This window comes from Heliangelus exortis, chromosome Z (assembly GCF_036169615.1).
Source record: "Heliangelus exortis chromosome Z, bHelExo1.hap1, whole genome shotgun sequence".
In the NCBI taxonomy this organism is placed as follows: Eukaryota; Metazoa; Chordata; class Aves; order Apodiformes; family Trochilidae; genus Heliangelus; species Heliangelus exortis.
In genome coordinates this window covers 28736917-28762764 of record NC_092454.1, presented here as the reverse complement: position 1 = coordinate 28762764, position 25848 = coordinate 28736917, and the positions used below count along the sequence as shown (strand labels likewise).

The 25848-nt window shown below is 35.2% G+C and overlaps 2 protein-coding genes and 1 long non-coding RNA gene across 6 annotated transcripts in view; 2 read left to right on the top strand and 1 right to left on the bottom strand.

The window, feature by feature from the left end:
* Positions 1-25848, top strand: part of PAM (peptidylglycine alpha-amidating monooxygenase) — a 457165-nt gene that overhangs the window by 80315 nt on the left and 351002 nt on the right. The gene's annotated exons all lie outside the window — the stretch shown is intronic.
* The window catches only part of LOC139789595 (uncharacterized), a 150717-nt gene that overhangs the window by 64630 nt on the left and 60239 nt on the right, over positions 1-25848 (top strand). The gene's annotated exons all lie outside the window — the stretch shown is intronic.
* The window catches only part of CHD1 (chromodomain helicase DNA binding protein 1), a 55906-nt gene that overhangs the window by 24222 nt on the left and 5836 nt on the right, over positions 1-25848 (bottom strand). For 3 of the 4 annotated variants that reach the window (XM_071731238.1, XM_071731242.1, XM_071731239.1), the window contains exons 3-22: positions 18871-19075; positions 18249-18353; positions 16957-17024; positions 15669-15818; positions 15138-15403; positions 13451-13676; positions 12574-12674; positions 12159-12337; positions 10886-11013; positions 10107-10323; positions 9415-9504; positions 8372-8562; positions 7069-7257; positions 6606-6768; positions 4697-4849; positions 3853-3924; positions 1961-2110; positions 1248-1396; positions 882-978; positions 700-795 (exon numbers count right to left, since the gene is read on the bottom strand). In XM_071731238.1, coding sequence (XP_071587339.1) covers positions 700-795; positions 882-978; positions 1248-1396; positions 1961-2110; positions 3853-3924; positions 4697-4849; positions 6606-6768; positions 7069-7257; positions 8372-8562; positions 9415-9504; positions 10107-10323; positions 10886-11013; positions 12159-12337; positions 12574-12674; positions 13451-13676; positions 15138-15403; positions 15669-15818; positions 16957-17024; positions 18249-18353; positions 18871-19075 — 2995 coding nt within the window. The remainder of the gene's footprint in view (positions 1-699; positions 796-881; positions 979-1247; positions 1397-1960; positions 2111-3852; positions 3925-4696; positions 4850-6605; positions 6769-7068; positions 7258-8371; positions 8563-9414; positions 9505-10106; positions 10324-10885; positions 11014-12158; positions 12338-12573; positions 12675-13450; positions 13677-15137; positions 15404-15668; positions 15819-16956; positions 17025-18248; positions 18354-18870; positions 19076-25848) is intronic. The other variant, XM_071731240.1, reaches the window with a different exon arrangement.

Below are 25848 nucleotides of genomic sequence, written 5' to 3'. Positions count from 1 at the left end.
GACAGACTCTATGCAACATGGCATTGAAAAGAACTAAGAAAAGATGAGAATCTTTCTTCGTTTAAAAATTTACTGATACAAATGCATAATCAAATACCCCCTCAATAGCTGTACAGCAATTGCTGTTCCTTCAAAATAGTGCTAAAGACAACTGAATGACTGACTTAATGCAAAACTGTAACAATATAAATCTAATCTTAAATACACTGTAGAACTCAAACTATGTTTCAAATGATCAATACATGGGAGAACTATCCAATGATCTGCTGATCTAAGGAAATATATCATCCTGTAATTTTTTTTTTTTGCACCCAAATTATATATTAAAACACTTAAAATACTAGGCATTCAAATTTACTTCAGAGCTAAAAGATGTTTCTAGAAAAGGCAAACTTCGTTATTTTCTACTCAATGATATCACAGCTGCTTTAGAACAAATGCATTTTGTTCCATATTCTGACTAGAATTCTAATTATCAACACAGTCATTCATAGGTATCTTATTTTACTAGCAAAATACACAATGTATTTTTAAATGTTTATACTGATGGCAGACATTTTATTATAAAGAAACACAGAGCTGACTTACTGACACATCTGCTTTGTAAGAATGAAGATATGGATAGGTACTTTGAAGAAAACCAGCACAGTTTATAAAGGAAAGTACAGTTATAGCAGGAGGGAGGGAACAGAGCAATACCTTGAACTGTGAAAGCAACTCATCTCCTACAGTTAATGGACCTGGTTCATTTTCCCGAGTTTCAGCCCTCTTCAAGATTTCGTCTATATCCATTTCCTAAAAAAAGAAGTTTTAGATTACAATGCAATAATTCATACATCCTGTCAGTTGATTCATCTATCTGCTCCAGAAACACCGCTTACTTGGGGCTCCTGTTCTTCTCCTTCAGGTTCTTTAAAAAGTTCCTCAGCACCAAACTTCAAAATTGCTGATAACTCTTCCTTATTAAAAGGTGTTGAGCTGAAATAAAGGATGTGTAAAATTAAAAGCTATATTACCTTAGTAACTTGCCTAAGTTCTATGCAATCATGACCAAACTAAGCATTCTTTTTACAAGTAAATAATATATATATATTTATTATGCAAAAAAAAAGCCCACAAAGACAATATATTTTGCATTTTTACTTAACCTCATTTTGCCTTTTATTATCGAATTAAAGTAACATACTTTTACTTACTTGTCAAATATAATTAAAGGTAAATTGATCTGTAAATAAACAGAAATATACCTTGAAGGAGTAGAGCCTGTATGTAGTATGGTTTTCCCTGTAGTGTCCATTCTCTGAATTACTAAATGATCCAGCACCATCTTCTTCTTGGCTCGTTCTAGAATATCTTCTTCTACTGATCCTTTTGTGACCAGCCGATAAATATTAACCTATACGTATTTTTTACAAAGTAAGGAACAAGAAGGATAGATTTCAGTCTTCACAGCTTCTGAATTTATTGACTGGTTTCAAATATGAAACAGCTCCATCATGTTACCACTGTTTTTACAGAAGAATTTTGAGCAACCAGAATTTGTTAGAACTCTCAGACCTGTCTTTTTTAAATATTGATTTGCCACAAGCATTGCCACAGCCAAAACTGGTACATTTGGCATTACTGCTCTACATCTTCTGAAAAAGAGAAACCTGAAGAGAACTAAGAAAAAACTTAGGCAAGAGGGATATGCCTGATGTAGTAGTTATTTTCTTGATGGCATTGAACATGGGAAACACAAGCCCACAACCTTTCCCCTGTCCCAACCACATACCACAGCTGACATCCTACTTCTCTGTGTAGAGATATTCTAAAAAATTAAATGAGCATTACTAACATTTTCTGATCTATGCAGTGAGTATTAGTTATTCTTAAAAACATAAGAAAACTGCATGGTGCAGACAGGAGCATGGTGCAGAATGCTCCTTCAGCTTTGGAGCTTAAAGCTCAATGTCCATACCTGCTTCTTCTGCCCAATTCTATGCGCTCTAGCCTGTGCTTGTAGATCATTCTGTGGATTCCAGTCAGAATCAAATATAACTACAGTGTCAGCTGATGCCAAGTTGATACCTAAGCCTCCAGCTCTTGTAGACAGTAAAAAGCAGAAGTCCTGAAATCATAACACATGAAACAGTTTTATATACAGTAATTGTAATATCATCAAAGCAATATGAGACTTGCTTATGCACTCTGTACACAGACTACTAAAATCATACACTACCAATTCCATAATTATTCTATAGTTAAAGCTACTTTAAATATAAGCAAATATTGATAGAAATTTCTTTCCTAAGTAAATGCTGACTTCTCAACAGTTTCAAGGAAGCAGCATCCAAGAAGATGATTACCAGCCAAAAAATCTCAAACAAAGGCCAAAAGCACAAAATCCCTACTGTAAAGCCTCTCATCCCATGCCCCAAGCCCTTAAGATTAAGCAGCCATGCCTAAGAAGGTAACACCCTGAAATCTACAGGCTAAGAGACCAGAAGCAGAAGTCTTCTGCCAGGTTCAATGCTGTTCAACATGTTTATGAACAGGATGACATGGAATAACCAGTGAGGTGAAAAAGCCTACAGACGATACACAATTAGTAATTCAGAGACAACCCTGAAGGACTGCTGTAAAAAGAAAAAAAAAAACAACACATGAAATTTGAGATAAAGTAAAACAGGTTAGAAAAATAATCCATTTTTTCAGTACAATTGCAGGATAACATCAAACCACTCCAGTCATGAAACAGCCCTGACAACTGTGTTAGAAATTTCCATGTCGACCTTGGCTAAGTAGTGGCAAAACCGTACAGAATGTTCTGAATTTTTAGGGAAGAAATAAAAAACAAAACTGAGAGTAACATTTTGTTGCTGCACAAATACAGTTTGCCTCCATTTTGGAAATGTATGAAGTTCAAGTTCCTCTTTATCTCAAAAAAGATTTCAGAAAATGGCAACAGTGTTTGTGCCAGAAATTTTCAACAGGATTAATTCCTGTATAAATAAATATCTGAAGTTTATGTCTATGATTTAAGTCATTCTCCCTTCATTGCAGCAGAAACTGATAAACGCTATGCTATACTTCAATTACTTAAATAAAAAAAAAATCAGCAAACAACAAAATCAAAGCAACCTCCCCTCCCCCAAACCTGCAAGGGCAAGACAAAAAGATTTAAGCTGATCAGAGTTATGGAATGGCATGCATATTAGGAATGTTAAGTAAACTACAAATCTTGTAACTCACAAGAAAGAATCTGTAACAGACACAGATTGCTCACAAAGAAAGTGCTAAGTCTTTGCTGTTTCTTCCAGGACAAGTAAGGAGTGGCAACAAATAATAACAGAAGCCACATTTGAAACAATTAAAGATGGTAGTTGATGCAAGGATATGCACAAGTTAATTCTACCTTTTACCAAAGGATGCTTTTGATGCTAACTGCTTGTGCAACAAAGGATGCTTTTGATGCTAACTGCTTGTGCAAGTTCAATACAAGTTCTTGTAAACATTGTTACATTGTTACATTGTTAAGTACTACACAGCAACAAGGCTAAAGTTAAATTTCTGTAGTAAGTAATTACTTGTGTAGTAATTTTACTTTGACAAAGTAATTAGAACTTTGGCAAACAGCACTAGGAAAAAAATTATAGCTCCTTAAATAACATTTGCCCAAGTTACATGTTTTCTAATTAACCAACTCTTAGATTAAAAAACCCAGCAGTTGGAAGCTTTATAGTCTAGGCAACAATAATGGCTTTTCAAACTTACTGATGCATTCTTCACTTTTCTCAGCCTTCATTTTTGTGCGATGCTTTTCATGATTTTTTTTAAAATAAAGTAATTCCATAGGAAAAAATACCATACCTCTGATCCCTCTGCATTAAAATGATCCAGTGCTTGTTTTCTCAATTCTCCTTTAATTGATCCATCAAGTCTCTAAAGATATTGAATGGTACAGTTAAAAAGTAATTCTTGTACAATATTAAAAATCGGAGCAACTTGAATTCTCAACTGCCAAAAGTGTTATGTGAAGAAGAAAAATATTGTGATTTTTCAGTTCATCAGTTTAACTTCGAAATACAATGTAGCACAGAGCAATTGTCAGTCTTTATAGAACATTTTTTCATATATGTTTTGTTGAGAAAAGTAGTAAAGATCATATATTCATACAACAGTTAAGGTTAGAAGGGACCTCTGGAGGTCATCTTGTTTAACTTCCCTGCTCAGGTGACGACAGCAGAAGCAGATGTTTTGGTGGCGGGGTTTTGCAGGGGGGCAGAGTGGGGTGGGAGTAGGGGGGTGGGAGGCTCCTGTAAGAAGCTGCTGGAAGCTCCCCCAGCTCCATTCTGGCCAAAGCCAAGATTAGGGAAGCTGGATGCACCTCTGTGAATAACAGATTCAGAAAAGAAAAAAAAAAACAAACTGCAAAAAGACCTGAGAGCAGAGAAGAGGGGAAGGTGATAGCAATACTGGACCAAGGTTGGTGAGAAAGAAGGGAGAGGAGGTGCCTGAGCAGAGATTGCCCTGCAGCCTGTAGTGAGATAGCAAGCTGTCCCCCCTGTACCCATGGAAGAACACTGTGGAGGAGTCCCTGAAGGACCATGGTGCGGCAGATGTGGGGATCCACAGCCTGTGAAGGATCATGGTGGGACAGGATGTGGATCTGCAGCCATGGGGGACCATGGTGGTTACTGCTGCCAAACTTTACCTGAAAGGGAAACTGACGATACTTCAGATATTCTGCTAGGATGTCCAGCATCCTCACCATCTGTGAGAAAATCAGAACTCTGTTGCCACGTTCTCTCAGACGAATTAGTAGCTTGTCAAGAAGGATTAGTTTCCCACTGCTACGTATTAAATGCTACAAAAATCAAGACATTACAAATTAAGTTAATCTAAACTAATACACACTGCAGTTGTTTAAACATTGATTCAAGGTTTGTTTTTCTTTCTACTGCTGTGGGAAGGAACAAAAGAATGCAAATGCTGACATTCCTTAAGAACTTAGAAAGTACATACAAAGTACAAAATATATAAACTCCTACAACTAACAAAAAAAAAAACCAAACCACCCCACACAAAAAACCCACCACATTCATGTGACCATAAGACAACACTTCTGTATCCATATAAATTCACTAGAATGCAGCATTAACTGGACACGCTAGTTTACTCTGATTTTTAGTTGATTCTAACTGAATAAGTACCACTAACTGGTATTTTTAAAGGAAATGCATTGTTCACTTCCCTGCCTCAAACTTGCATCTTAACACCTCATGAAAACATGAAGTAAACACATGAGCTTAAAAATACAAGCAGTTATGATATAGACCCATGCTCTTTTCTGCCAAGTAAAAAAAGAAAAATCTGGTAACCAAAGAAGCATGATTGAAAAAAAAAAAATTCAGTACTACTTTCTCTTAATTTTCCATTTTTTAAAAGGAATTAAGTACTACTGCTTAGACCTCTAAATAGTTTTAAACACAGCTTATCAAGTTTCTCAGAAAAGATAAAGGGGGAGGAATCTTGTTTGTTGTGCGTAACATTGTAACCCTCATAAACACTCTTTTAAACGTTCTACGCTCTGTCGGAATAATGGATAGAAATTTAAACAAATGCGAAACTGAAAACAGTATGTCTCTTTAGGTGAAGATGCTTGGCACAGAAATTTATGGGATGCTAGATTTTGAGTTAGGTGCTTTTGTTATTTATGCCACAAAGCCGAAGGCTATTTGTCACTGCACAACATAGTAGTTTTTGGAAGGTATTTATATTACCAACACGAAGGCTTAAAGAAAAAAAATACAATCTTTTGAAACATTTATGTTGTTATAAACTGTATCAACGACAACAGCTTTATCTGTTGCTGCGCTTCTCAACAGTTTCCATACAAATGTAAGCTAACCTTAAAAAATTAAAAAGGAAGAATGGACCATTTTTCGTAGTGATGATAATTGTTTCCATTTGTAATAATAATAATAATGAAATCAGAGAGAATTTGACACCTGCTACTTTCCTTTCACTTTGGTTGTTTGCACACACACAGGGAACAGTATTTGATCATTAAAAAAGCTTCAAACATTCTGCAGATCATTTTCTGCTATCACATGGATTTCTGGTGTATCATTGCCAGTCACACTCACATTTACCTGCTTAGCCACTTCATTTTGCTTAAGTTTAAAATAGGTCTCATTTATTTTGTATTGAAACACACAGTCTGTATCAAACTATTTCTTTTTTACTTTGACTGTAATTAAAATTTAATGTATTTAGTTTAGTCAAATGTCTGTCAATTATTTGATTCCATCTAAAAAAAAACCAAAACCAAATCACTTGCCTAAAAACCCAGCATGCACACTTCCCAGAGAACCTGCTTTTTATCAATATACTTTATTAAAAACTATTAAACTGCCAGAGCACTAAAAATTCTATTAACATTACAGATGTAAGCCAGAACTTTAGCTAAAATAATAATAATAATAACAACAACAACAACAACAACAACAATAACAACAATAACAACAATAACAACAATAACAACAATAACAACAATAATAATAACAACAACAATAATAATAATAATAATAATAATAATAATTTTTAAAAAGTCAAGTTACCTGTAAGGCCTCCTGTTTATTATAGAATTCGTTATCATCTGGTGGTTTAATGAGGTAGCAATGGTTACAGCACTTCTTAAGTTCCATCATGATGTTCAAAAAGCCTGAGGTACTGCCTTTTGAACCTTTACTGAGAGCTTTGTAGTTCCTGGTTAAAATCCACCTATAAGATGTAAAATACATGTAATTTCCAATCATATGTGAAAGTAAGACAGATGTATGCACTCCAAATGCAGACAAACTAAAGAAAAAAAGCAGATCCAAAAATAATGCGCTATGTACATTATAATAATGTATTAACATGCCAAACAAAAGAAGTTACATTAATAGATATTAGACTGGTGTAATTCTTGAGCCTTTGCTTCACTGAATTTTACTGCTGTGAAACCCTTCAAGATCAAATTGCATTACAAGATCTACTACACTTCGGTAAATTGCACAATTTAAAACTGTTGTTACTTACTTGTAATATTGTTTCTGCAATGCACTCATTTCCATCCTGAGAATTTGCTCAACTTTGGCAGGTAAAGATTTTTCTACATCCTTTTTAACCCTTCTCAGCAGAAATGGCTCAAGTTCTTTGTGAAGACTTGCATAACCATACTCTCGCCCTTTGCCATGCTCCTCTTCAAAATCTTCCCAAGAGGAAAACCTTCAAGATATTAAGAATTGTCTCAAGTTTTTGGCATGTTGTGAGTGACATGAAGAAGCAAGGTTCAAGAATAAAGTAACATGAACACAGAAGGCACATAAATATACCACAAAAGCACATACACATTTTGATTTCCTCACCGCTAACTCTTGTTTAAATTTATCTAATTTCTGAATTTCCATCTCACAAGAAATTCCAAATGCTTTGCCTCTAAATAGAAGAATGGGATTTCTCAAAAAAATAATTACAAAAAAATAATTACAAAATAACTACTAAATTTTACCTTCTGCAGTGGAAACAAAACATTTACTTTTCCTCTAAGGATACATGGTTGCAGAAGTTTCATTATTACACTTACAAAAAAGCAGCATGTGGCATGGCTGGAAGGTGTGCAAGAGAACAAGAAATTATTTAATGTATTTTTTGCAGCTTGCATGGTCTAGCTGAAGCCTAACTGTCCTTTGTGCTAAAAGAGTAGGAGACTTTATGATCAAATGAAGAACAGGTACTAGACCACAATGGCTTTGCTTTTAAGATTCTGAAGAAGTCAGTACATAATCCATAGCAAGCTATAGCTCAAACTAAATGGAGCTGTGGTGCTTGGCAGTTACAAGATGTCTGACAGGAACATGTGGCTTCACACATGAGCTGGAACTTAACCTAGGTATCAATAGAGCTCAGCAAAAAGAAAGGTCAATACAGCAGCTTTACTTTATGGCAACTGTTTGGGGAAAACCACCTTGCTGACTTAACTACAGGATACTGAGCATCGTGGTACAAATTCGTTCTCATTAACAGTGCTAACACCAGAAAGATTCCATTCTGTTTCCCCAGGGTTTCCCTCTGAGGCTAAGATGAAGCCTTTTTTCCAGATTTTAACCCATGCCTCAATCCACCATTTTTCTGGACTCTTAAAACAGAAAAAGGTAGCAATTGCTAAAGCATTGTTTATCAGCAGTAGCATGAAAAAAACCCAAACAAACAACATCTACTTTTAATAGAATATTTACATTACCTTTCCATATGATCTTTACCTCTATTGATTTGCAAGTAACTACTTCACAAGAAGGTTGACCAAAACAAATGTGAAAAACAATAAAAAATTATTTCTTACTTTTCTGGCATGATGAAGTGCAACAAAGACCAAAGCTCTTTGAGGGAGTTTTGCAGAGGGGTTCCAGTAATAAGAAGACGATGGTTAGACTTAAAGTCTATTAAGGTCTTGTACAGAAGAGAATCGTCATTTTTTAAACGATGAGCTTCATCAACTCCTATGAATGCCCAATTCAGACCACCAAGGAATGACTTAAAAGAAATGGAGGAGGGGGAGAAACATTATAGAAATAACCACATTGCATAATTTCCCACATTTTATAACCAAGATAAACCCACCATCTTTTAATTAATTTTAAATTTAATAAAATATGTACAGCTATGTTTTTAGTACTAATTATGGCTTTCACATTTGCCAGATTCAATGAAAGGTTGTGCAAACTTCCCAAGAAAATATAAATTGAGTTTAAAAGGATAAAATGGTCAAAAAAATGACCTGCATTAATTTTTTCATGACAGAAAAGAGATCGCTATTGACCTCTTCTTCCCAGCATGTTCAAACAAATGAAGTAAAAATTTTCTGCTTCTTGACTATCTATAAAAACTCATATGTACTGTCACAAAGATTAACAATAACTCTGTGTGTGGTATTAGAGACAGCAGAGACACTATGGAGACAGTATTAATAAATGTATACATACTACTGTATGTACAGTAACAAAGAAAAACTATGGGATTTCAGAGGTCTGTATGTTTATGGCTAGGGGCTGGGTTCTTTTTCAGTTCCTTGATGGTGGTCTGCAAAGAAGTTGAGCTCTTGAGGATGAGAGGGTATTATTACAGTAATGAGAACCCAAAGCAAAATGGAAAAAGAGAAGCATTACCTGCCTAAGGAAATGGAGAAAGGCTGAAAGCCTCACTACACATGCAGATAATCTAAAAATGTTTAAAACTACCCCCCGACAAAAAAGCCACCTAAAACTTAAGCCACGCAAAAGCTGTAACACTCTCCACAAATTTAAGGACTGACAACCCAAATACATGCAAGTCTAAAGATTCTACACTGGATAAATTATTTTTAGCTCCCTGAAGAGGTGTGATTACCTTATCCTTCAGCAAGATTTCATATGTTGTTAGAAGTATGTTAAATTTTAATCGTTTAGTCTGTGGATGCATCCATTCATGAGTTCTAATCTACAAAAATAATCAAGTGAACTCATAAGCTAAATAGAAAAGCTATTGACTATGTGCATTCAAGTATACAGTGATGTAAATCATACAGTACTATAACCATAAATAAGAAGCACAATATAGTAACATAAAAAAGACTGACCCTCCAACTTGTCTAAGCACTCCAAACACTGCCATTGTTTGAACACCTGAATAAACTGCCAAGAATTTTTACAGAACATTTTTCACTTTAACACTTAAGATCACTAACATTCAGAAAACACATTAAGAAAACAATCCAACAGCATTTCAGGAAATAAAGTAGTATCATGACTGACCTGGTTACATATTTATTTTTTGTAAATCCACCTAAATAATCACATAGCAAAGACAACTGGATTTCAAATGCAGCAATAAAGTCTTAATCCTGTTCACTATTAAGCAGGGGGAAACCTTTCACACACATTTATATCAGATCATTATCTAAGCTTTCAGTTTAGACACATCATTCTTCTGAGAGTATTTGCTCAGTCCTAAGCAAAATATTGAAGATTAGCAGAGGAAAGGAATATGAAAAGAGTCTTTATTTCTCTACAAGATGTTCAGTGATAAAGAGAAATACTCACCATATTTCTGCTAGTTATATCACCCAAGTAAACTACAGCATTCATTTGAGGAGCCCAAGTTTGAATCTCTCTTTGCCAAGATGTCAAGGTAGAAAGTGGCACGACAAGCAAGAAAGGCCCATACAATTGATGTTCATGGAACAGGTAGTTCAGAAAAGAAATTGTTTGTATTGTTTTACCCAGACCCATTTCATCTGCAAGAATACAGCTATTCCCTCTAAAAAAAAAAAAAAAAAAAAAAAAATTAGGCAGCATACAGAGAGGTGAAAGGACTGGGTAAGAAAATAATCTTTTGAGCATAACATCTATCCAAACAAGTTCAACATTTTGCAGTTAGACATTTTGAAAGAGCATATTTCCATTCCTATTCCATTAAAACATTTTCCAATACCACTTTTCCACTCAATGCTTGAAATAAATTAATGAAATTTACAAAGAGCTTGCAAGTATTCATCATGAGTCTAATTTTTAAAAGGATAAAACTAATGTTGACTTTTCAGAAGAGACTGCTTTTCTGATTCTACTGTTTCAGGGCTATTTGTTTTTTAAAAATATTACTTACCCCCACAGAAAATTTAAAGCAAAGCACAACCGAGCATAGCTGTTTTTTTGAGACTGGCCTATCTGTTCAGATCCTATCTAGATCAAAACTGCTCTCCTCAGGTCTCTACTTTGACATTACTGTATGAAACCCTCCAGCTTCAAAAAATGCAGACAAAGAAAGTTTTACAAATGCTTATAATCTACAAACAGAAAAACTCATTTCAGACTGTACTTACTTGCACCACGAGTGAGCAAGCCAATTCAATCCATTTAACTGATAATCTCTTAACTCTAAACCTTCATGTCCTCCAATGTAAGATGGTTGCTTCTTCAGTGCAACAAACCTTGGCCTCTGTTTTAGTACCTGTTAAAAGCAAATCGATCATCAGTCCCACTACTGACTGAAGTCCCCAAAATGTCAATTTATAGAAAAAAAAAAAAACAGCAGGGATCTACTAGGTCACCAAGTGTAGTCTTTATCCATCAATAAAAACTAGGTCATAAATCACCAAGCAATTTTAAAGTTGAAATTAGTTTGTCTGCTAATGTAAATTTTACAATGGGACAACTCACTCAAAAGTTTACTTTTCAAATAAACAATACTTAACAAAGCCATCTTTGAATGCCAGTGAACACAAAGGACCAGTATCTACAAAGAGCTACTCGCAGGAGTGATATTTTCCATATATATCTATAAAGGGAAATATATATTATTACATACTATTAGTTTTTAATATATCATGTTATTAGACCTTTACATATTAAATAGTAATAAAATATTATATAATACTAATAGCTAATGTATTTTATAATATACTCCTACTATTCTAAACAACGATCAAAAAGTATTTCATAATATGTGTCTTATATCTGTATTCATACAAGATTTTCACATTTTACTACCACATCTGATGTGGTGGTTTGAACCTGGCTGGGCTGCTTCCCAGTTGCTTTTTGATTCTCCAATCCAGCAGTACGGGGAGAAAAATGAAAGGGTGAAAGTGAGAAAAACTCATGGCTTTTTTCATAGTTTACTTGGTGATGGAGAAAACCCAACCAACCAAAACAAAAACCCACAACAAAAAATCCCATACAAATGACAGAAAGCAACTCACACATTAAATTACCAGCAGACCTATGACCAGCAAATCTCCAAGCAACAGCCATCTCTGAACTCCATGCTCAACCCACTCAGTTTTACTGCTCAGTATGACAATAAATACTGTAGAATATCTCTTCAGTGAGCTAGGGTCAGCTGCACTGCCTGTGTTTTCTTCCAATCCCTTGCCCACTCCCAGCCTACTCACGGCAGAGGGCACCTCAAGAAACAAAGAAGGCCCTGATGCTGAACAAGCAGTGTTTAACAACAGCCAAAACACTAGTGTCTCATCAACAGTGTTAATGCCACAAATCTAAAACATGGGCCACAACAGCTACTATTAAGAAAAGTCCATCCCAGTCAGACACAGTACAACTGATTATAAAACCATTGCAAAATTACATAATCACCTTGCAGTCCTTAAAGGGAGTGGTCTTGGATTGATTTCTGCTAAAGTACTCATCAATGCGTGCCTGAAACTTTTTGGCAATGAGAGCACCATCTTCCCAGCTACATTCTGAATAAGGTAGACCTTGCCATTTGCAATAGTAGTCTGGATAACCAGCTGCTGACTTCTGATTTGAATGAGCTGCAGAAATACACCAGAGAGATCTGATAAGCATTATAATTCTGTATCTCCTGAAAACATTAGTTTTTAGGTAATTAAGAGAACATAAGCTAGCTTCATAGCACATACAGCAAGGCAGCTTTTCCCTTTACACAGTTTTGTTTTGTAGTATAGAGTCAGTTAACTTTCTGCAACATGTAAGTAAGGAATACACAGATTTGTCAACACTGTTTTCTATCTGCAAGTGTGTAACATACCAATTATTCTTTCCACTATCTGATACTGTTTATGTAGATCATCTGTAAGCTCCTGCTGGCAGTTGTAATATTCCACATCTTCGGGAGAAGCATTTTTCAGCCTGTAACGGGAATTAATTTACTGCACTTATTACACTGTTTAATTCTAAAGCTAAGAAAATTTGGCAACTGTAAAGGTCTGGCTAGAAGCACTATAGCATGTTGCTTAGAGAGATTCATTCAATGAAGGGACAACTTAGAAATTCCTAAAACAAAATCCTTGCATCTGGCCTATGTGCCTCATCATTACTGATAGAGAATGCTACAGATGGTACTAATCATGCAGCTAATTTAGAATATTTATTCTCAACAGTTATAAGTGCACTTTACGAAGTATTTTTGCAGAGCAGTATTCAGGGTGGCTCATTCTGTAAGAATGCATCTTTATCATAAGCTGATAAAAATTCCACTAGTATTTATTGCTTATATTAAACATAGTAAAACTGAACACCAAAAAGGTGCCTTTAAAAAGTATGGATTTCTTCAGGTTTTTGTTCTCAGGCTTGAACATCATGTTTGAGCCAGGAAAACTGAATTCTTCAAAGTAACCTGAAATTTCTAACATTTTGCAGGATCTCTGAAGAACTCTGATCAAAGTGTTTATTTTTAAACACTGCCCATCTTGTTAAAACTCCATTTGTAATACACACACGCTAAAAGCAAGCTCAGATTATTATCCTGCAGGAACAGGTCAAGAAGGCTTCAGCTTTTGAAGTTGTCTTTCTGCAGCATAGACAGTTGAAACTACTCTCTCAAAAAGATTTAACAGGTCTCAGAAACACAAAATAGTATCTACATTGCTACAAAGTATAGTGGAAGTCTACATGAAAATACTCACCATCGTTTTGTTTCCTGATCCTTTTTCTTATAGTTGTCCAGTTTCTTCATTCCTTTAACATTTTGTTGCTTCAGTGTTTCCTCAGTTTCCCAAGTATTATGGATGTGTGACCAACCTTTCCATTTAATAAGATACTGTATTTCTCCTGGCTCCTTTGACTTTTCAAACTCAGCATTTGGGTCTCCATCTGCCTCAACTGCATAGATGGTGGTCACAGCACCTGTGGCTGAGAAAGAAACCACACCATAAGCCTTAATTGTGGCCTAAGTTAGCCAGTAAAAACATATAGTGTAGAAAACAATCAGTGATACTTTCAGAGAACATAAACTTGACTAGTAGCTACAGCTCTCATGTCATTACACTTATTTGACCAATTATGATTTAGATATGTTAACACAAAAAGTCAAAAAAGAACCAAAACTTCTGTGTCTAACCTACAAGACCTTATATTTTCTTTGCATTTCTAGTTTTTAAAGTGATCAACAAGGAATACTCCACTAACACTGCTTATTATCTTCTCTGTAACATTACTCACCTCCTGAGCATGCATGGGGTATCTGACATTGTGCTTTCTCAGCCTTAAGACACCAGTAAACATCTTCTAGGAGTACTATATATCTATTTCTTCCCAAAAATATTTATTCTGCCTTCATTATCTTACTTGGGAAAATTTTTAACTAAGTACAGACTGTATCACCGCTGAAGCATACACGCAGCAGAAAACAGGCCCATTTTTCAAGGACCACCAGATAAGGAAGCGAGCCAAACAAGATGAAAGGGCCAGAAAAATCAACAGAGCTACAACAGTGAAAGACAGCACTAGTGGCAAAATCATCTGGACAGAAAGAATGTAACAAGCTTAGTCCCAAAGGCTCTGTAACACTGTACTTTGAAGAAGAATATGGGACAGCTTGGGAGAAGAAAGTTGAGAGAAGAATTTAAGTTCTAAGATTGGTCAGAAGCTTTGTAAATTGAATACAACTAATGGAACAGAGAAGGTAACTCTGAAGAGCAAGGGGCTCAAGGTTTGGAGTTGGGTTTTTTTTTTGTGTGCTTGTTTTTATAATTAGAATTCTAACCTGTAATCTTAAATGCATAAGCAGAACAGTTAAATACTGCATCCTATTATTGATGGAGATATGACATACCTACAACTTTTAAAAAAATACCTTTAAGAGTTAACATGCAGGTGCACCATTGAAATCTTAGGTACATTTTGTAGTCATTCCACACACTGCACTGTGCAATTTGTACAGAAATAACCGATACCAAAACCTCTGTAGTTCAGCCTTGACGAGGCTGCGTTTCAGGGTTTAGGTTACTAGTCAGCTCCCTTATCTAGTCTTTCTTATCTATACTTTCGCCACTCCTGTATATAAAACTTGTACTGATCAAGTATCACTAGACTATACAAAAAGTGGTGTAACGGTAAAATATGTGGCTATCTTCCACTTAATTTTTATTTTCTACTTAGGCAAACAATTCTTCTACATTTTACTCTACAACACTTAGAGGGGACTTCAAAAAGGAACATTCTTATCAATATGAAAGACAAAACAAGAAGAGGTTTTGGTTACTTTAAAGTTATTGTTATTCAGAAACCTAATGGCACCTACATCCCAGAGAGTCTGCTGAAGCTTCACCACAACACACTCCAGGTTCTAAAAACACTGACAAAAGAAAATACCTCCTTTTCGGCCGACTCGACTATCCATAAACTTCTCTATAGTTTCAAATTCATCTTCTTCAGTTTGTGGAACATCTTCTCCACAAACTTCCAGCAAATCATCAGAATCTGTCTTGGTTTCTTCAGCCTCTTTGTAGCTAACATTAACTGTTGCCAGGCGACGAGATACTCTCTTATCATAATCATCATCCTCCTCTTCATCCTCCGAAGTATCAAGCTGCCTCTGTTTCAGTCCTGCACTCTTTTTCCCACTTTTTTGGTTAATTCTTGAAAACAGTAAGATATAACACACCAGTAATATTTCAACAGAGGCAACAATAGATCTTCTGTATTGCTTTCTAAATACACGGATTTTATGAATGCTATATTAGTCCCCTTTCAGTACAGTAGACAGGAAAAGATACTTACTAGAAAGTGTATTAATATCTTACATAGCTTTAGAAAATATTTTAATTTGCATGTGTAACAGCAGTAAATATTCAAATGCTCATTAGAAGTAGTACCAGAGAATCCAAGTGCATGATTTCTTACCTACTTGGAGGTTTCCGGCTTCTGACCTTGTTTTTTGGCTCATAGTCAGATTCACTCTCTTCACAAGTGCTTTTCTCCCTATCTTCCTCTGATTCAGAATCAGAACCAGTTCCCGATACTGACCCTGATCCTGACATTTGCCAGTCTTCACTGTAAATATTGAAAGACAAGAATAACCTATGTTGGGTCTTTTCTTTCTTTGATTTTTTTAAAGTCAAGTTTTCATAAACACTTGTATCTGCTATAGCATAGTATCTGCTATAGTTTCAACATTCTTTACAGAAATAGAAATCTTTCAAGAGTAATTTCAGTTGACTAGACAGAAAACCCATCAATGAATATAACATAAGAAAAAATGCCCAATGGCTTCAAAGAGAGTTGGACTAAATTTCCTGTTATCAAGTAATACATTTAAAATCAGAAATAAAACAAAAATTTGGATTTTTATGTATATTTCAGCATGAATGAATGAGTTTAGCTGACATTAACAACCAAATGCATTAAACATATGCAACTAGAAAGATGCACATTTATCAGAATCTACACATGGTCAAATCCCTAAAGCCCTGTCATATTCTGGATAGTCCCATATTGTCAAATTCCTATTGTCCCCGTGTCCATATGAAGAACGAAGCATGAATTGTAAAAATATAAAAAAGCTATATAAAACATCCCTAAGGCTCGATCATGTACCAAGTTATGTACTGCAAAAACTCCAATCTGATGTCCAGGAACAACAGCAAACATACATGCCCAAAAGAGCCATACAACAAAAGTTCAAGTGGTGGATGTATGAAGTTGGTTATGGGTTTCTAAACTGAAGTATCTCTCATGTAACAAAGTATGTTATTATCGGCAATAAAATAATTAACTAACAAAAGACTGTGAATAACAGAACTTGGCATTAACTAAGGTATTCTAAGAAATTTATTGTGAGACAACCTTCTTAAGTAGTTTTCCATTTTTACAAGAATTTTTAGGGAGGGCCTTCAGCTCAAAAATAAATGGCCACAAAGTATTAAAAAAAAAAAAACAACAACAAAAACCCCATTCATGAATGTTTTTGAATCATACTGCAGAATCTTTTGCTCAGAAAGTAATGATACAATGTTCCTTTGAGTTTATTTTAAATATTCCAAAACATTCTTAAAAATTGGGAATTTTTAAGATAAATTAAGATAAATTTAAATGTGAACTTCAGCCCTTCAAGGGTGGAGAAAGAAGGCATGAACTATGAGCCTATGTCGCTGTGACAAAAAAATATATAATACTAACGAAAATGTCTTACTCTTTATGTTTTTTCTTCTTGGTTTCACTTGATGAGTCATCTGCAGAGTCTTCACTACTTGATGAGTCCTGCAGATGAAGAAGGAAAAAAAATATCATCACAAAAACAATTAAGTACTTCTAACACTAAAAAGATAAATTAACTTTAAAAGTGAAGGTGTATTATTTATGTTTTATACACTTCATCCCCCAAAGTGTATCTGCTAATGAAGAATGAAATAAGGACTACTGTTGTTTTTGTGTTTATCCATCTATGAATACTTTGTGCCAACACATCTCAAAACATCTCAAAAAAGCCAAACCAACCAACCTGCCTTAAAAATAACCAATGTCCCTACATAAAACAGTCCCAGCTTAGGATATTTCAAATTAATCAAGAACTTGGTTCTAGTAAATCCTAATAAAATCTCCTACCCTCAGGAACTTTTTTAACTTTCATACTCTGTCACCTTTATTATCAGTTTAATGAAATGTTGAGAATAGCATGTCTGTTCTTTCTCTATGATCAAAGACAAGAACCCTTTTAGAATTAGATTTTCCTAAAACCAATCTCATTGAGACTAACTCAAGATTTAACATCTCTCAGAATGGAGCACTCAACAAAGCTGTCAATTAATGTTTTAATAATAAATTATTAAGTTCTGTGTGTAAGTTTTAATGATGAGCTGCTAAACCAGGCAAAACTAGAAATCCAACGAGAGTGTGACTACACTGGACAGATTTTGTGGTGAAGAAGAAAGTCTGCTTTAGAAAGAAACTCAATTTCATACTCACTGATGTCCTTAAAAGTTCCTACTGCACAAAATCAATGTCTCTACCCTACAATTTAGGTTTTATAATACAAAGAATACAGGTTCGGTTCATAAAATACAGTAATTCTTTTTAAGTAACTGTTAAAAATTGGAAAAAACAGTTTTCTGCTCCATACAGAATTTTTTAAAACCACAGCAAGCTACCTCTACACAACAACAATTTGAAAAAAATCTTTGAGCATTTTTAAGTGCCTTTATGAAACTGAAGAAGTCACAAATACAGTGGTTGTGGGGCAAGAAAATTCTGTCTATACATCACAAGAGTATCTACCTAGAAAGAGCTCATAAGGCAGGCTGCTCCAGCTGTGGCACAACTCACTTGAGAACATGTAACTGAGATATTTTTTACTTTTCTTTATAAAAATGTCAGTTATTTGAATGTTGCTTTTATAGAAGAGAGTAAGACTTTCACACACACTTAAGAGAATACAGCTTGGCTCTACATAATTGTATTTTAACATGAGACAGGCATGTTATTCACCTCTTCTGAACCACTGTTGGATGAGGATGCCTTTTGTTGTTGCTGTTGCTTCTTGAGCACTGCTGATCTTTGCACAGCAAGTATACTTGGACTAGATTTCCAAAACTGAACAGGAATGGAGATGCAAGAGTCAGTTAAACATACTGAAAGTCTCCAGTTTATCATATACTTATTTTTCAGGAGTAGCATCACTATTAATACTGATCTTAAATTTTACTAATGTATATATATTAAAAAAATCACTACAAAACACATTTGTAAAGCACATTTTGATAATGAGTCAAGTAAACCTTTTCAGGCAACTTCGCTCATATGTTCCTATTTCATGCAGTAATACTGAAATACAGGAACAAGAATGTAGCAGTAAATTAATGTGTGATGAAATTCAGGTAAGTCAAAATACTTAAAACATGAGAAATTTTAAAGCACCAATTCCAGCACTTGCCCACAAGAAACTGAGCCTATGCACATGCATCAGCCGAGTTAAAATCTTAATAAAAATACAACATTACCTCTTAATTTTTTTTAAATGAAAACTGATCTTGAAACTAACTGCACAGAATTGTATTTTTAAAAATTCACCCCTCCCCCCTGAAAAGGTTTATTTATATGTCTTGCTTACCTCAGATCCATCAACTTTTATTGATTTAGCTTGAATTTGTTTCTTTTCTCTTGATGTGTCTGACTCTGATTCTGACTGAGAGCCTGACTCTGAACCAGAGTCAGAGTCACTGCTGCCTGACTGGCTGCTGCTTCCATCACTACTGCTTCCAGAACTTGAATCAGATCCAGAACCTGACACTGACCCAGAATCGTCATCTGATCGGCTGCAACGATAAGTTAGTAGGTTATCACACAACTGCCAGGGTAACAAGACTAATAAAACAAAAAAGTCACCTTAGCTTCACCTATGAACCAAATGTTAGGTTGACAAGAGGGTAGCATACAAATGGATGCAGTTAATAAAACTGAGATTAATAAAGTTCAAAATAAACAAGAGATGAGAACTCCAGAGTTTAACCATTTGATTAAATTATTCATTCTTTGTGAAGCCTAAAAAAGCAAGATAAAGCAAGAACATTCGAATTAATATGGAGGAGTCAAGCAAAAGAAATAGAAGTGGCAGAAATGTTTCTTACCTATACAAGCTTTCCAATCCCTCTTTAAACACTTGTGTAACTCCAGATCTCATGTATACATACATACACACACACACCTATTAACAGTTAAGTCAATTCCATACAGATCTAGCTAAAATACAATAGATAATTTTCAATCTTTATGGATCAGCAGTACACCTTAAAAAATTTACAAGCATGTACCTCTCAAAAAAACCTAACAAAACTACGCAGACAATGTTTTTCTGTTAAAACAACAACAGTATATTTCCCCATGCAGACAACCCTGGATTTGTAACTGATGGCATGACTTGTGTTATTTTACATCAGATTTGGAATACTTAATAGGCTCAATATTTAAATGTAAATATTTTAGTACCATTAAAAAATGTAGGAACATCAGTTTCCTACAACAACTTCACAAAGAAGCCAACTAAAAATATTACTAAGGCTCCTCATTAGGTTAATACTACCATATTTCAAAGATAGAAAAAACACTGGAATCACACCACCACAGAGCAAAGTAATTTCAAACTACATGCACATTAACTGTAAATGCTTAAAAGTAGAGTAATCATGATGGCAAAATTGAAAAAGATAAAACCAAAAGCTGGTCTCTACAAGCAAAATTTATCTGGCTGACAGTAAGATGGAGATGGGGTGAAGGATAGTGCAAACATTGAGAGAAAGCCACAAAAGTGTTTCTTTTTCTTCCTATGTTACCAAAAACTGTACCAGTAAAGAAATGAAGCTACCCATAAACACAGTACTGTATGCTGCACCTCAGTTAGCCTTCTGAATTTGAGAATTCAAAAGAAAGAGAAAGAAATAGACCATGGTGAAACTTGGTTGTTCTGAAGGGAGAGATTTGAAGAAACCCACTGCTATTGGGTTTCCCTGCACATGCCAAAAGGAAAACTGGGATGCAACAAGGTTGCTCCCAAACCTTCAATTTATGCCATGAGGGGTTTACTTCATGCACTGTCCCAGAACACTAACCTCACTTATCAAATAAAGCAGGACACCTGCTACAGGATATGACCAGCTTAAACCATTTACCAGAAATAAACAGCACTCCATGATGATCTTCAGAAGATATTTTAATAGTAATAATTTTCACACTGCATCAGTGAGATACACAGCTGAAGGGTTTTATGTTCTTCAACACTGGAATTAAGTGGTAACTTCAAAACAAAGAAATTAAGACAGGACAAAACCCCAGTCTAGTATAGTAGATAATGCCAGGGTTAGATGCAAAAAACCCAACTAACTAAACTAACTACAAACCTTTCTCAGCTAGCCCTCAGTTAAGTTCTCTGTTAAATAATGCCAACTTGTCAAGAGATGTGGATCATACAATATGCAATATTCAGACAAAACACCAGCTCCTTATCTTGCCAACTAGCTCTCAAGAAAGATGGGAGTATGGGAGTTCCTGCTAGGTTCATGAACAGGATCAGCAAAATAAGCATAAGGCAATATAGAAGTTCAAGCACACAAAGCTAGAATACGTTGAGCAGAACCTCTTTCAAAATAATAATCCAAAACAATACAGATGTATGAAACTACACTCAAGTTTCTGCCTGTCTACTTCTTCACGTGCAGTACATGTTCCCAGAGGTCTCTATGAAATCACAACACATACAAAAAAACAGGCACGATAAACAGACGTGAATTGCGAAGAACTTTCCTGTTGACCGGCCACAGAACTAGTAACTGGCTCTGAGGACTTCCAAAGAACATTTACTTCACCATGTCCTTTCACACAAAGTTTCAACCTGAGCTTCAGCACAACTTGCACTTGAAGAAACAACCTCTCCAAAGGTATTACTGTAACGCAGAAACTTAAAGCTCCTGTTTGCAAATGAGGTATGAAATACACCATAATGCAGAGGGGTGACAGTGGCACAACCATTCTCTTTCTATGCACTGTGACATACTGCCTCTGACTGGTGTGGTGTACTTATAGGTTCCATTACTTAATTTTAATGAAACTAACCCTCACAAATCAGAGGAGTAACTTAAAAAGATACCTGTGGACTGCAAAGAAACAGTGGACTGAAGGTAACACTAATATGGTGAGCACAAGCAAACAATAAGAAAACAGCAGAGTTGACACCTCTCCTAGTACGAATTCTGTCAGCCACATTGCAAGGTAGAAAAAACAGTGACAATTTAATCACATCTGACAAGAAGTTAAACTAATAATAAAATAAAAAAAAGTTAGAGACTATTTGAAATGTGTTTACATGCACTGTTGTTAACAGTTAACCTTGTCCTAACCATATGTGTCTTGAAACATCATCTAATGGTAGTATGAAGCCACCCCAACCTCCAGGACATCTGAAAACTAACCATCCAGAAAAACAAACTTTTTTTTCCAACAGTGTTTCAAGTCATGTGATACTCAATCCTGTACAATTTCACAAAATTTCATTATAAATGCCTGGAAGCCTCTGTTGAGATCCTTTACCTAAAAACATGGGACAACAATGCCATATGTCATTGGAGAATTTACTTCTTGCCTGTATAAAAATTGCTATAATAATGAACAGAAAACACTAGTGACAAACTACAGTACATTTCTTTGTTAGCAAACATGGCCAAAAGATGCAAAGAAAACACTGTTAAAGACTTAAAGAAACAAAGATTAGAAAAAAATTATGCATTGTAGGAGGTTTGCTGTTTGCTGGGTTGATGTGCAGATGCTTGACCATAACATGACCCAACGTAAGGTACTTTTGATAGATTCTGTTTCAATGATAAAATACATGAGAATTCTTTTTTGTGAGCCACCAGAGGAAAAGATGTACCAGAAAAAATATGTTCTCAAAACTAAACTACTTCTTCCATTAAAAAAAAAAAAAAAAGTTTAAAAGAAGTCTTATGAAGAAAACTGCACGTGTAACCAACTGCTTTGACTGGAATAAAAAACAGATTCTGGTAAGGGTGAGAGAGAGAGCACCACATATGAAATTCATCCACTGCATAAACCACAGGCAAGCTATTGCAGCAAAGAATCTGGAGCAAGAAGCATACAAAAGGATATCATCAATATGGTAAATATTACAAAAACAAGGCCATTAAATAGTAGAATTTTTAGAACACTTTGTAAGGAGATGGGGAATGACCATAGTACTGAGGGGTTCACTGCTTCAAAGCAATGTTGCAAATTTGCTGACCTTTTTATTTAAAAAAAAAAAAAAGGTGGTCACAGGTAGCATATACTTTCAAAAAAATAATCACACTTAGGAGTATCCCTTCCAGGTGAAGGTCACATTTTAACGATGCAACTTTAATAAAGCAACTGTTTTTCAAAAGAAAGCTAAGCTACAGAGAGAGCATCCAGAGAAAAAGATGTTGGGAAAAAAATTCAATTATTATATGATTTTATTGCCAAAGCCAATGCATGTCACCTGTAAAAGCTATCATGTCTGTACACTTAAAAAATTGGGAGACAGACATTTATAACCTGTTTTAAAATTTTCCAAAAATTTTTTGACCCCTTTGAACCCATTTTTTAAAAACAAAAAAACCTGCAACTTTGATTGATTTGCAAGAACTGGCTGACATTATTCCTTAGTATAATGATTTAGTAAGCACAGTCAATGATGTACTTCTTCCATTTTGATGAACGTATCTTTGTGAGGTAACTTTTTCAGCTCCGAAAGCCATTAAAACCGAGTACCAACATAGACTGAACTTAGAAGCACATCTTTAAACCACTGTATCACTAAGTATTAAACCAAGATTTTAATAAATAGGAATACTCGTACTAGTTTTGTAAAGTGAGCACAAAAAGGTGTTTTTTTGCCAATAACAAACTAAGTCATTTTCAAATATTATTTAATTTTTATCTCAGCCTTTAAAAAAATCTGTTTCTTATGTATGTTTTACAATTTAAGTATTAGCACAGCAGCACATGTATGTAAGTTATACATTATTACACATACATTGGAGGTGCATGCTCAAACATATTTTTTTATTGATATAAGTGTACAAACAAAAATCTTGAGACCACTGCATTAAGGGATAAAAATCCCAACATATTAGAGATAACCCTTCCTTCCTATCTATCCCAGACTACTAAGCAATCCTTGGCTATTAAAAATGAACATAAATCTAATCCCTTCCATAGGATTACCTATGACCTTCTTCCACATGACAGTGATTCAGATTAAATCCTACTATGCCAGATACTATCCCTATGAGTAAAGACGGAATTATTTAAGAGAAGGTAAACACATTTACACATGCATATTCGTTCAAGAAAATTTGCATTCAGGAAGCTGGCATAAACCATGACCTTCCTGTCTTTCCCTCACCTTTTCTGAACATAAGTCAAGATAGCCTCTCGGCAGAACAAATCCGAGAAGAAATCCAAAATCGGAACAAATCCGAAAGACTACCTTCTTTGTTCATGTCTTCTGGCAGAAAAGTCATACGTATCTTAAATGTGATCAGAAAAGCAGTGTACAAGACTTCCTTCTCAGTTAACTGTTCACCTATGTTTGTAAAACTCACCCTAGTCCACCATGTCACATTATGTCTTCCCTTTGCTCTGTTCTTGTACTGCCCTCTTCTATCCAGCTCTATTTTGTGGTCCAATTTGCTTTTTTTTTTCCTACCGTCTTCACTGATAAATGGGCTTCCAAGAAACCTAATGTCAAGAGCTGTTATAAACACAATCAAGACTCAAATAGGAAGTATAGGTAGAAACAACAAGGCAACGCAAGTTAAGCTATAAGATAGAGATGTTTTCACTATAACATACACAGAAATACAGTATTTGCTAACTCTTGGAAGACAATTTGTGCTTTTGTTTTGGATTTTGTTTTTAAAATAAAATTAATTTTCAAATAAACTTGAAGGCAAGCATTAGAGCATTAAAAGCCCCTCTAAAATGCACATAAATAACAGACACTAAATGCCAGTATCTTAAAATGTTCACAAGTAAGTTTCTTTCCTCAAATGCTATGGTAAGTTTTTTTTAGTTTTCTTTTAAATAAATTTAATTTTATTTAGATGCAGAAGAAAGATTTATCTAATTTATCACTGCCAATAAAAAGCAAAGAAAATGAAGACTGTAAAGTTACAGTTATTGAATGGTATTTTCTGACATGAGCTAACAACTGAAAAGAGATGCACTGTATTTCCCAGCCTGCAGATTACTACCTGCTGGCACTACTATAAACTTTCCCCATAGCAAAGGTATCAAAACCATACTTGATTATCTACCAACTTTCATGACCCTGTGAACCAGACTGAAAGTCTTTGAGAGCCACAAGTCATGTATCTTAGGAGTGCAAACAAGTTCTTGGAATCCTCCACAAGCATCAGGTATCAGTGGTTGTCCAGGGGTCTACAACTACTTTGTGCAATACGACCACATTTCAACATGCAACTGTTTCCAGGGACAACACAATGATGTCTTTCCCAGAAGCTACTTTTTCAAGTCACCAGGAGATAGAGTATTAAATGGAATTTAATAAAAACAAAACACTTGAGGAGCCACATCTGCATAGGAACAGTGTATACACAGCCTGTATCACAAAATGTCTTGAGGAATGTGAAAAGTTCGGATTTGCTGCAACTTTGAAACTCTCAGAATGATGGAATGAATCCAAAATATGTGGAATAAGCTAGTTAGGTTAGGCCATGACTAGGACCTGGATAAAACCAGCAGGAGTCTCAAAGCCAAACTGAAGCTGCCTCATGAATTTATAGTTTTTCATTAGTTTCTCGACAAAAACCACCTGGGTTTTGATACATACCCGATCTGAACTCTTTCAAAAAGAAAAGATACATTTCGAGCTTTGATCTGGACACCTTATCGCACGGCATAATATATCATTCCTGATAAAATAGAAACTTGCTAACCAAAGATAAGACAACTGCTTAGTTCAAGTGAGTCCACTAGCTTTTCACAGCATGTCAAACTCTATCACAGTTTCCTTTAGCATTCAGATGCTTTTGTTGATCTGGCAATTCCTGTGCAGCAGTATAGAAGTATGTACGAGGACAGGCTGAGAGATGTGGGGGTGTTCAGCCCAGAGAAGAAAAGGCTCTGGTAAGATCATATAGCAGCCTTCCAGTGCCTGAAGTTGTCCTACAGGAAAGCTGTGAATGGCTAAGGACATGTAGTTACAGGACAAGACACAGCAGTTTTAAACTGGAAGAGGATAGATTTAGCTTAGACATTAGGAAGACATTCTTCAATATGAGGTTGCTGAGACACTGGAACCCAGGAAGGTTCCAGTGAATTCCTCATCCCTGGAAGTGTTAAAGGCTAGACTGGATGGGGTTTTGAGCAACCTGGTATTGTTTTATGTCTATACTCTCTCCTGTTATACACACACACATCTTTATTAGTATCATCCATTAAACTTCTACCAAAAAGAAGCCCATGCATAGGAGTAATTCTGCAACTATGCTTGGGGAATCTTTGTTTCAACTACAACCTAGATTTCTTAAAAGAGAGA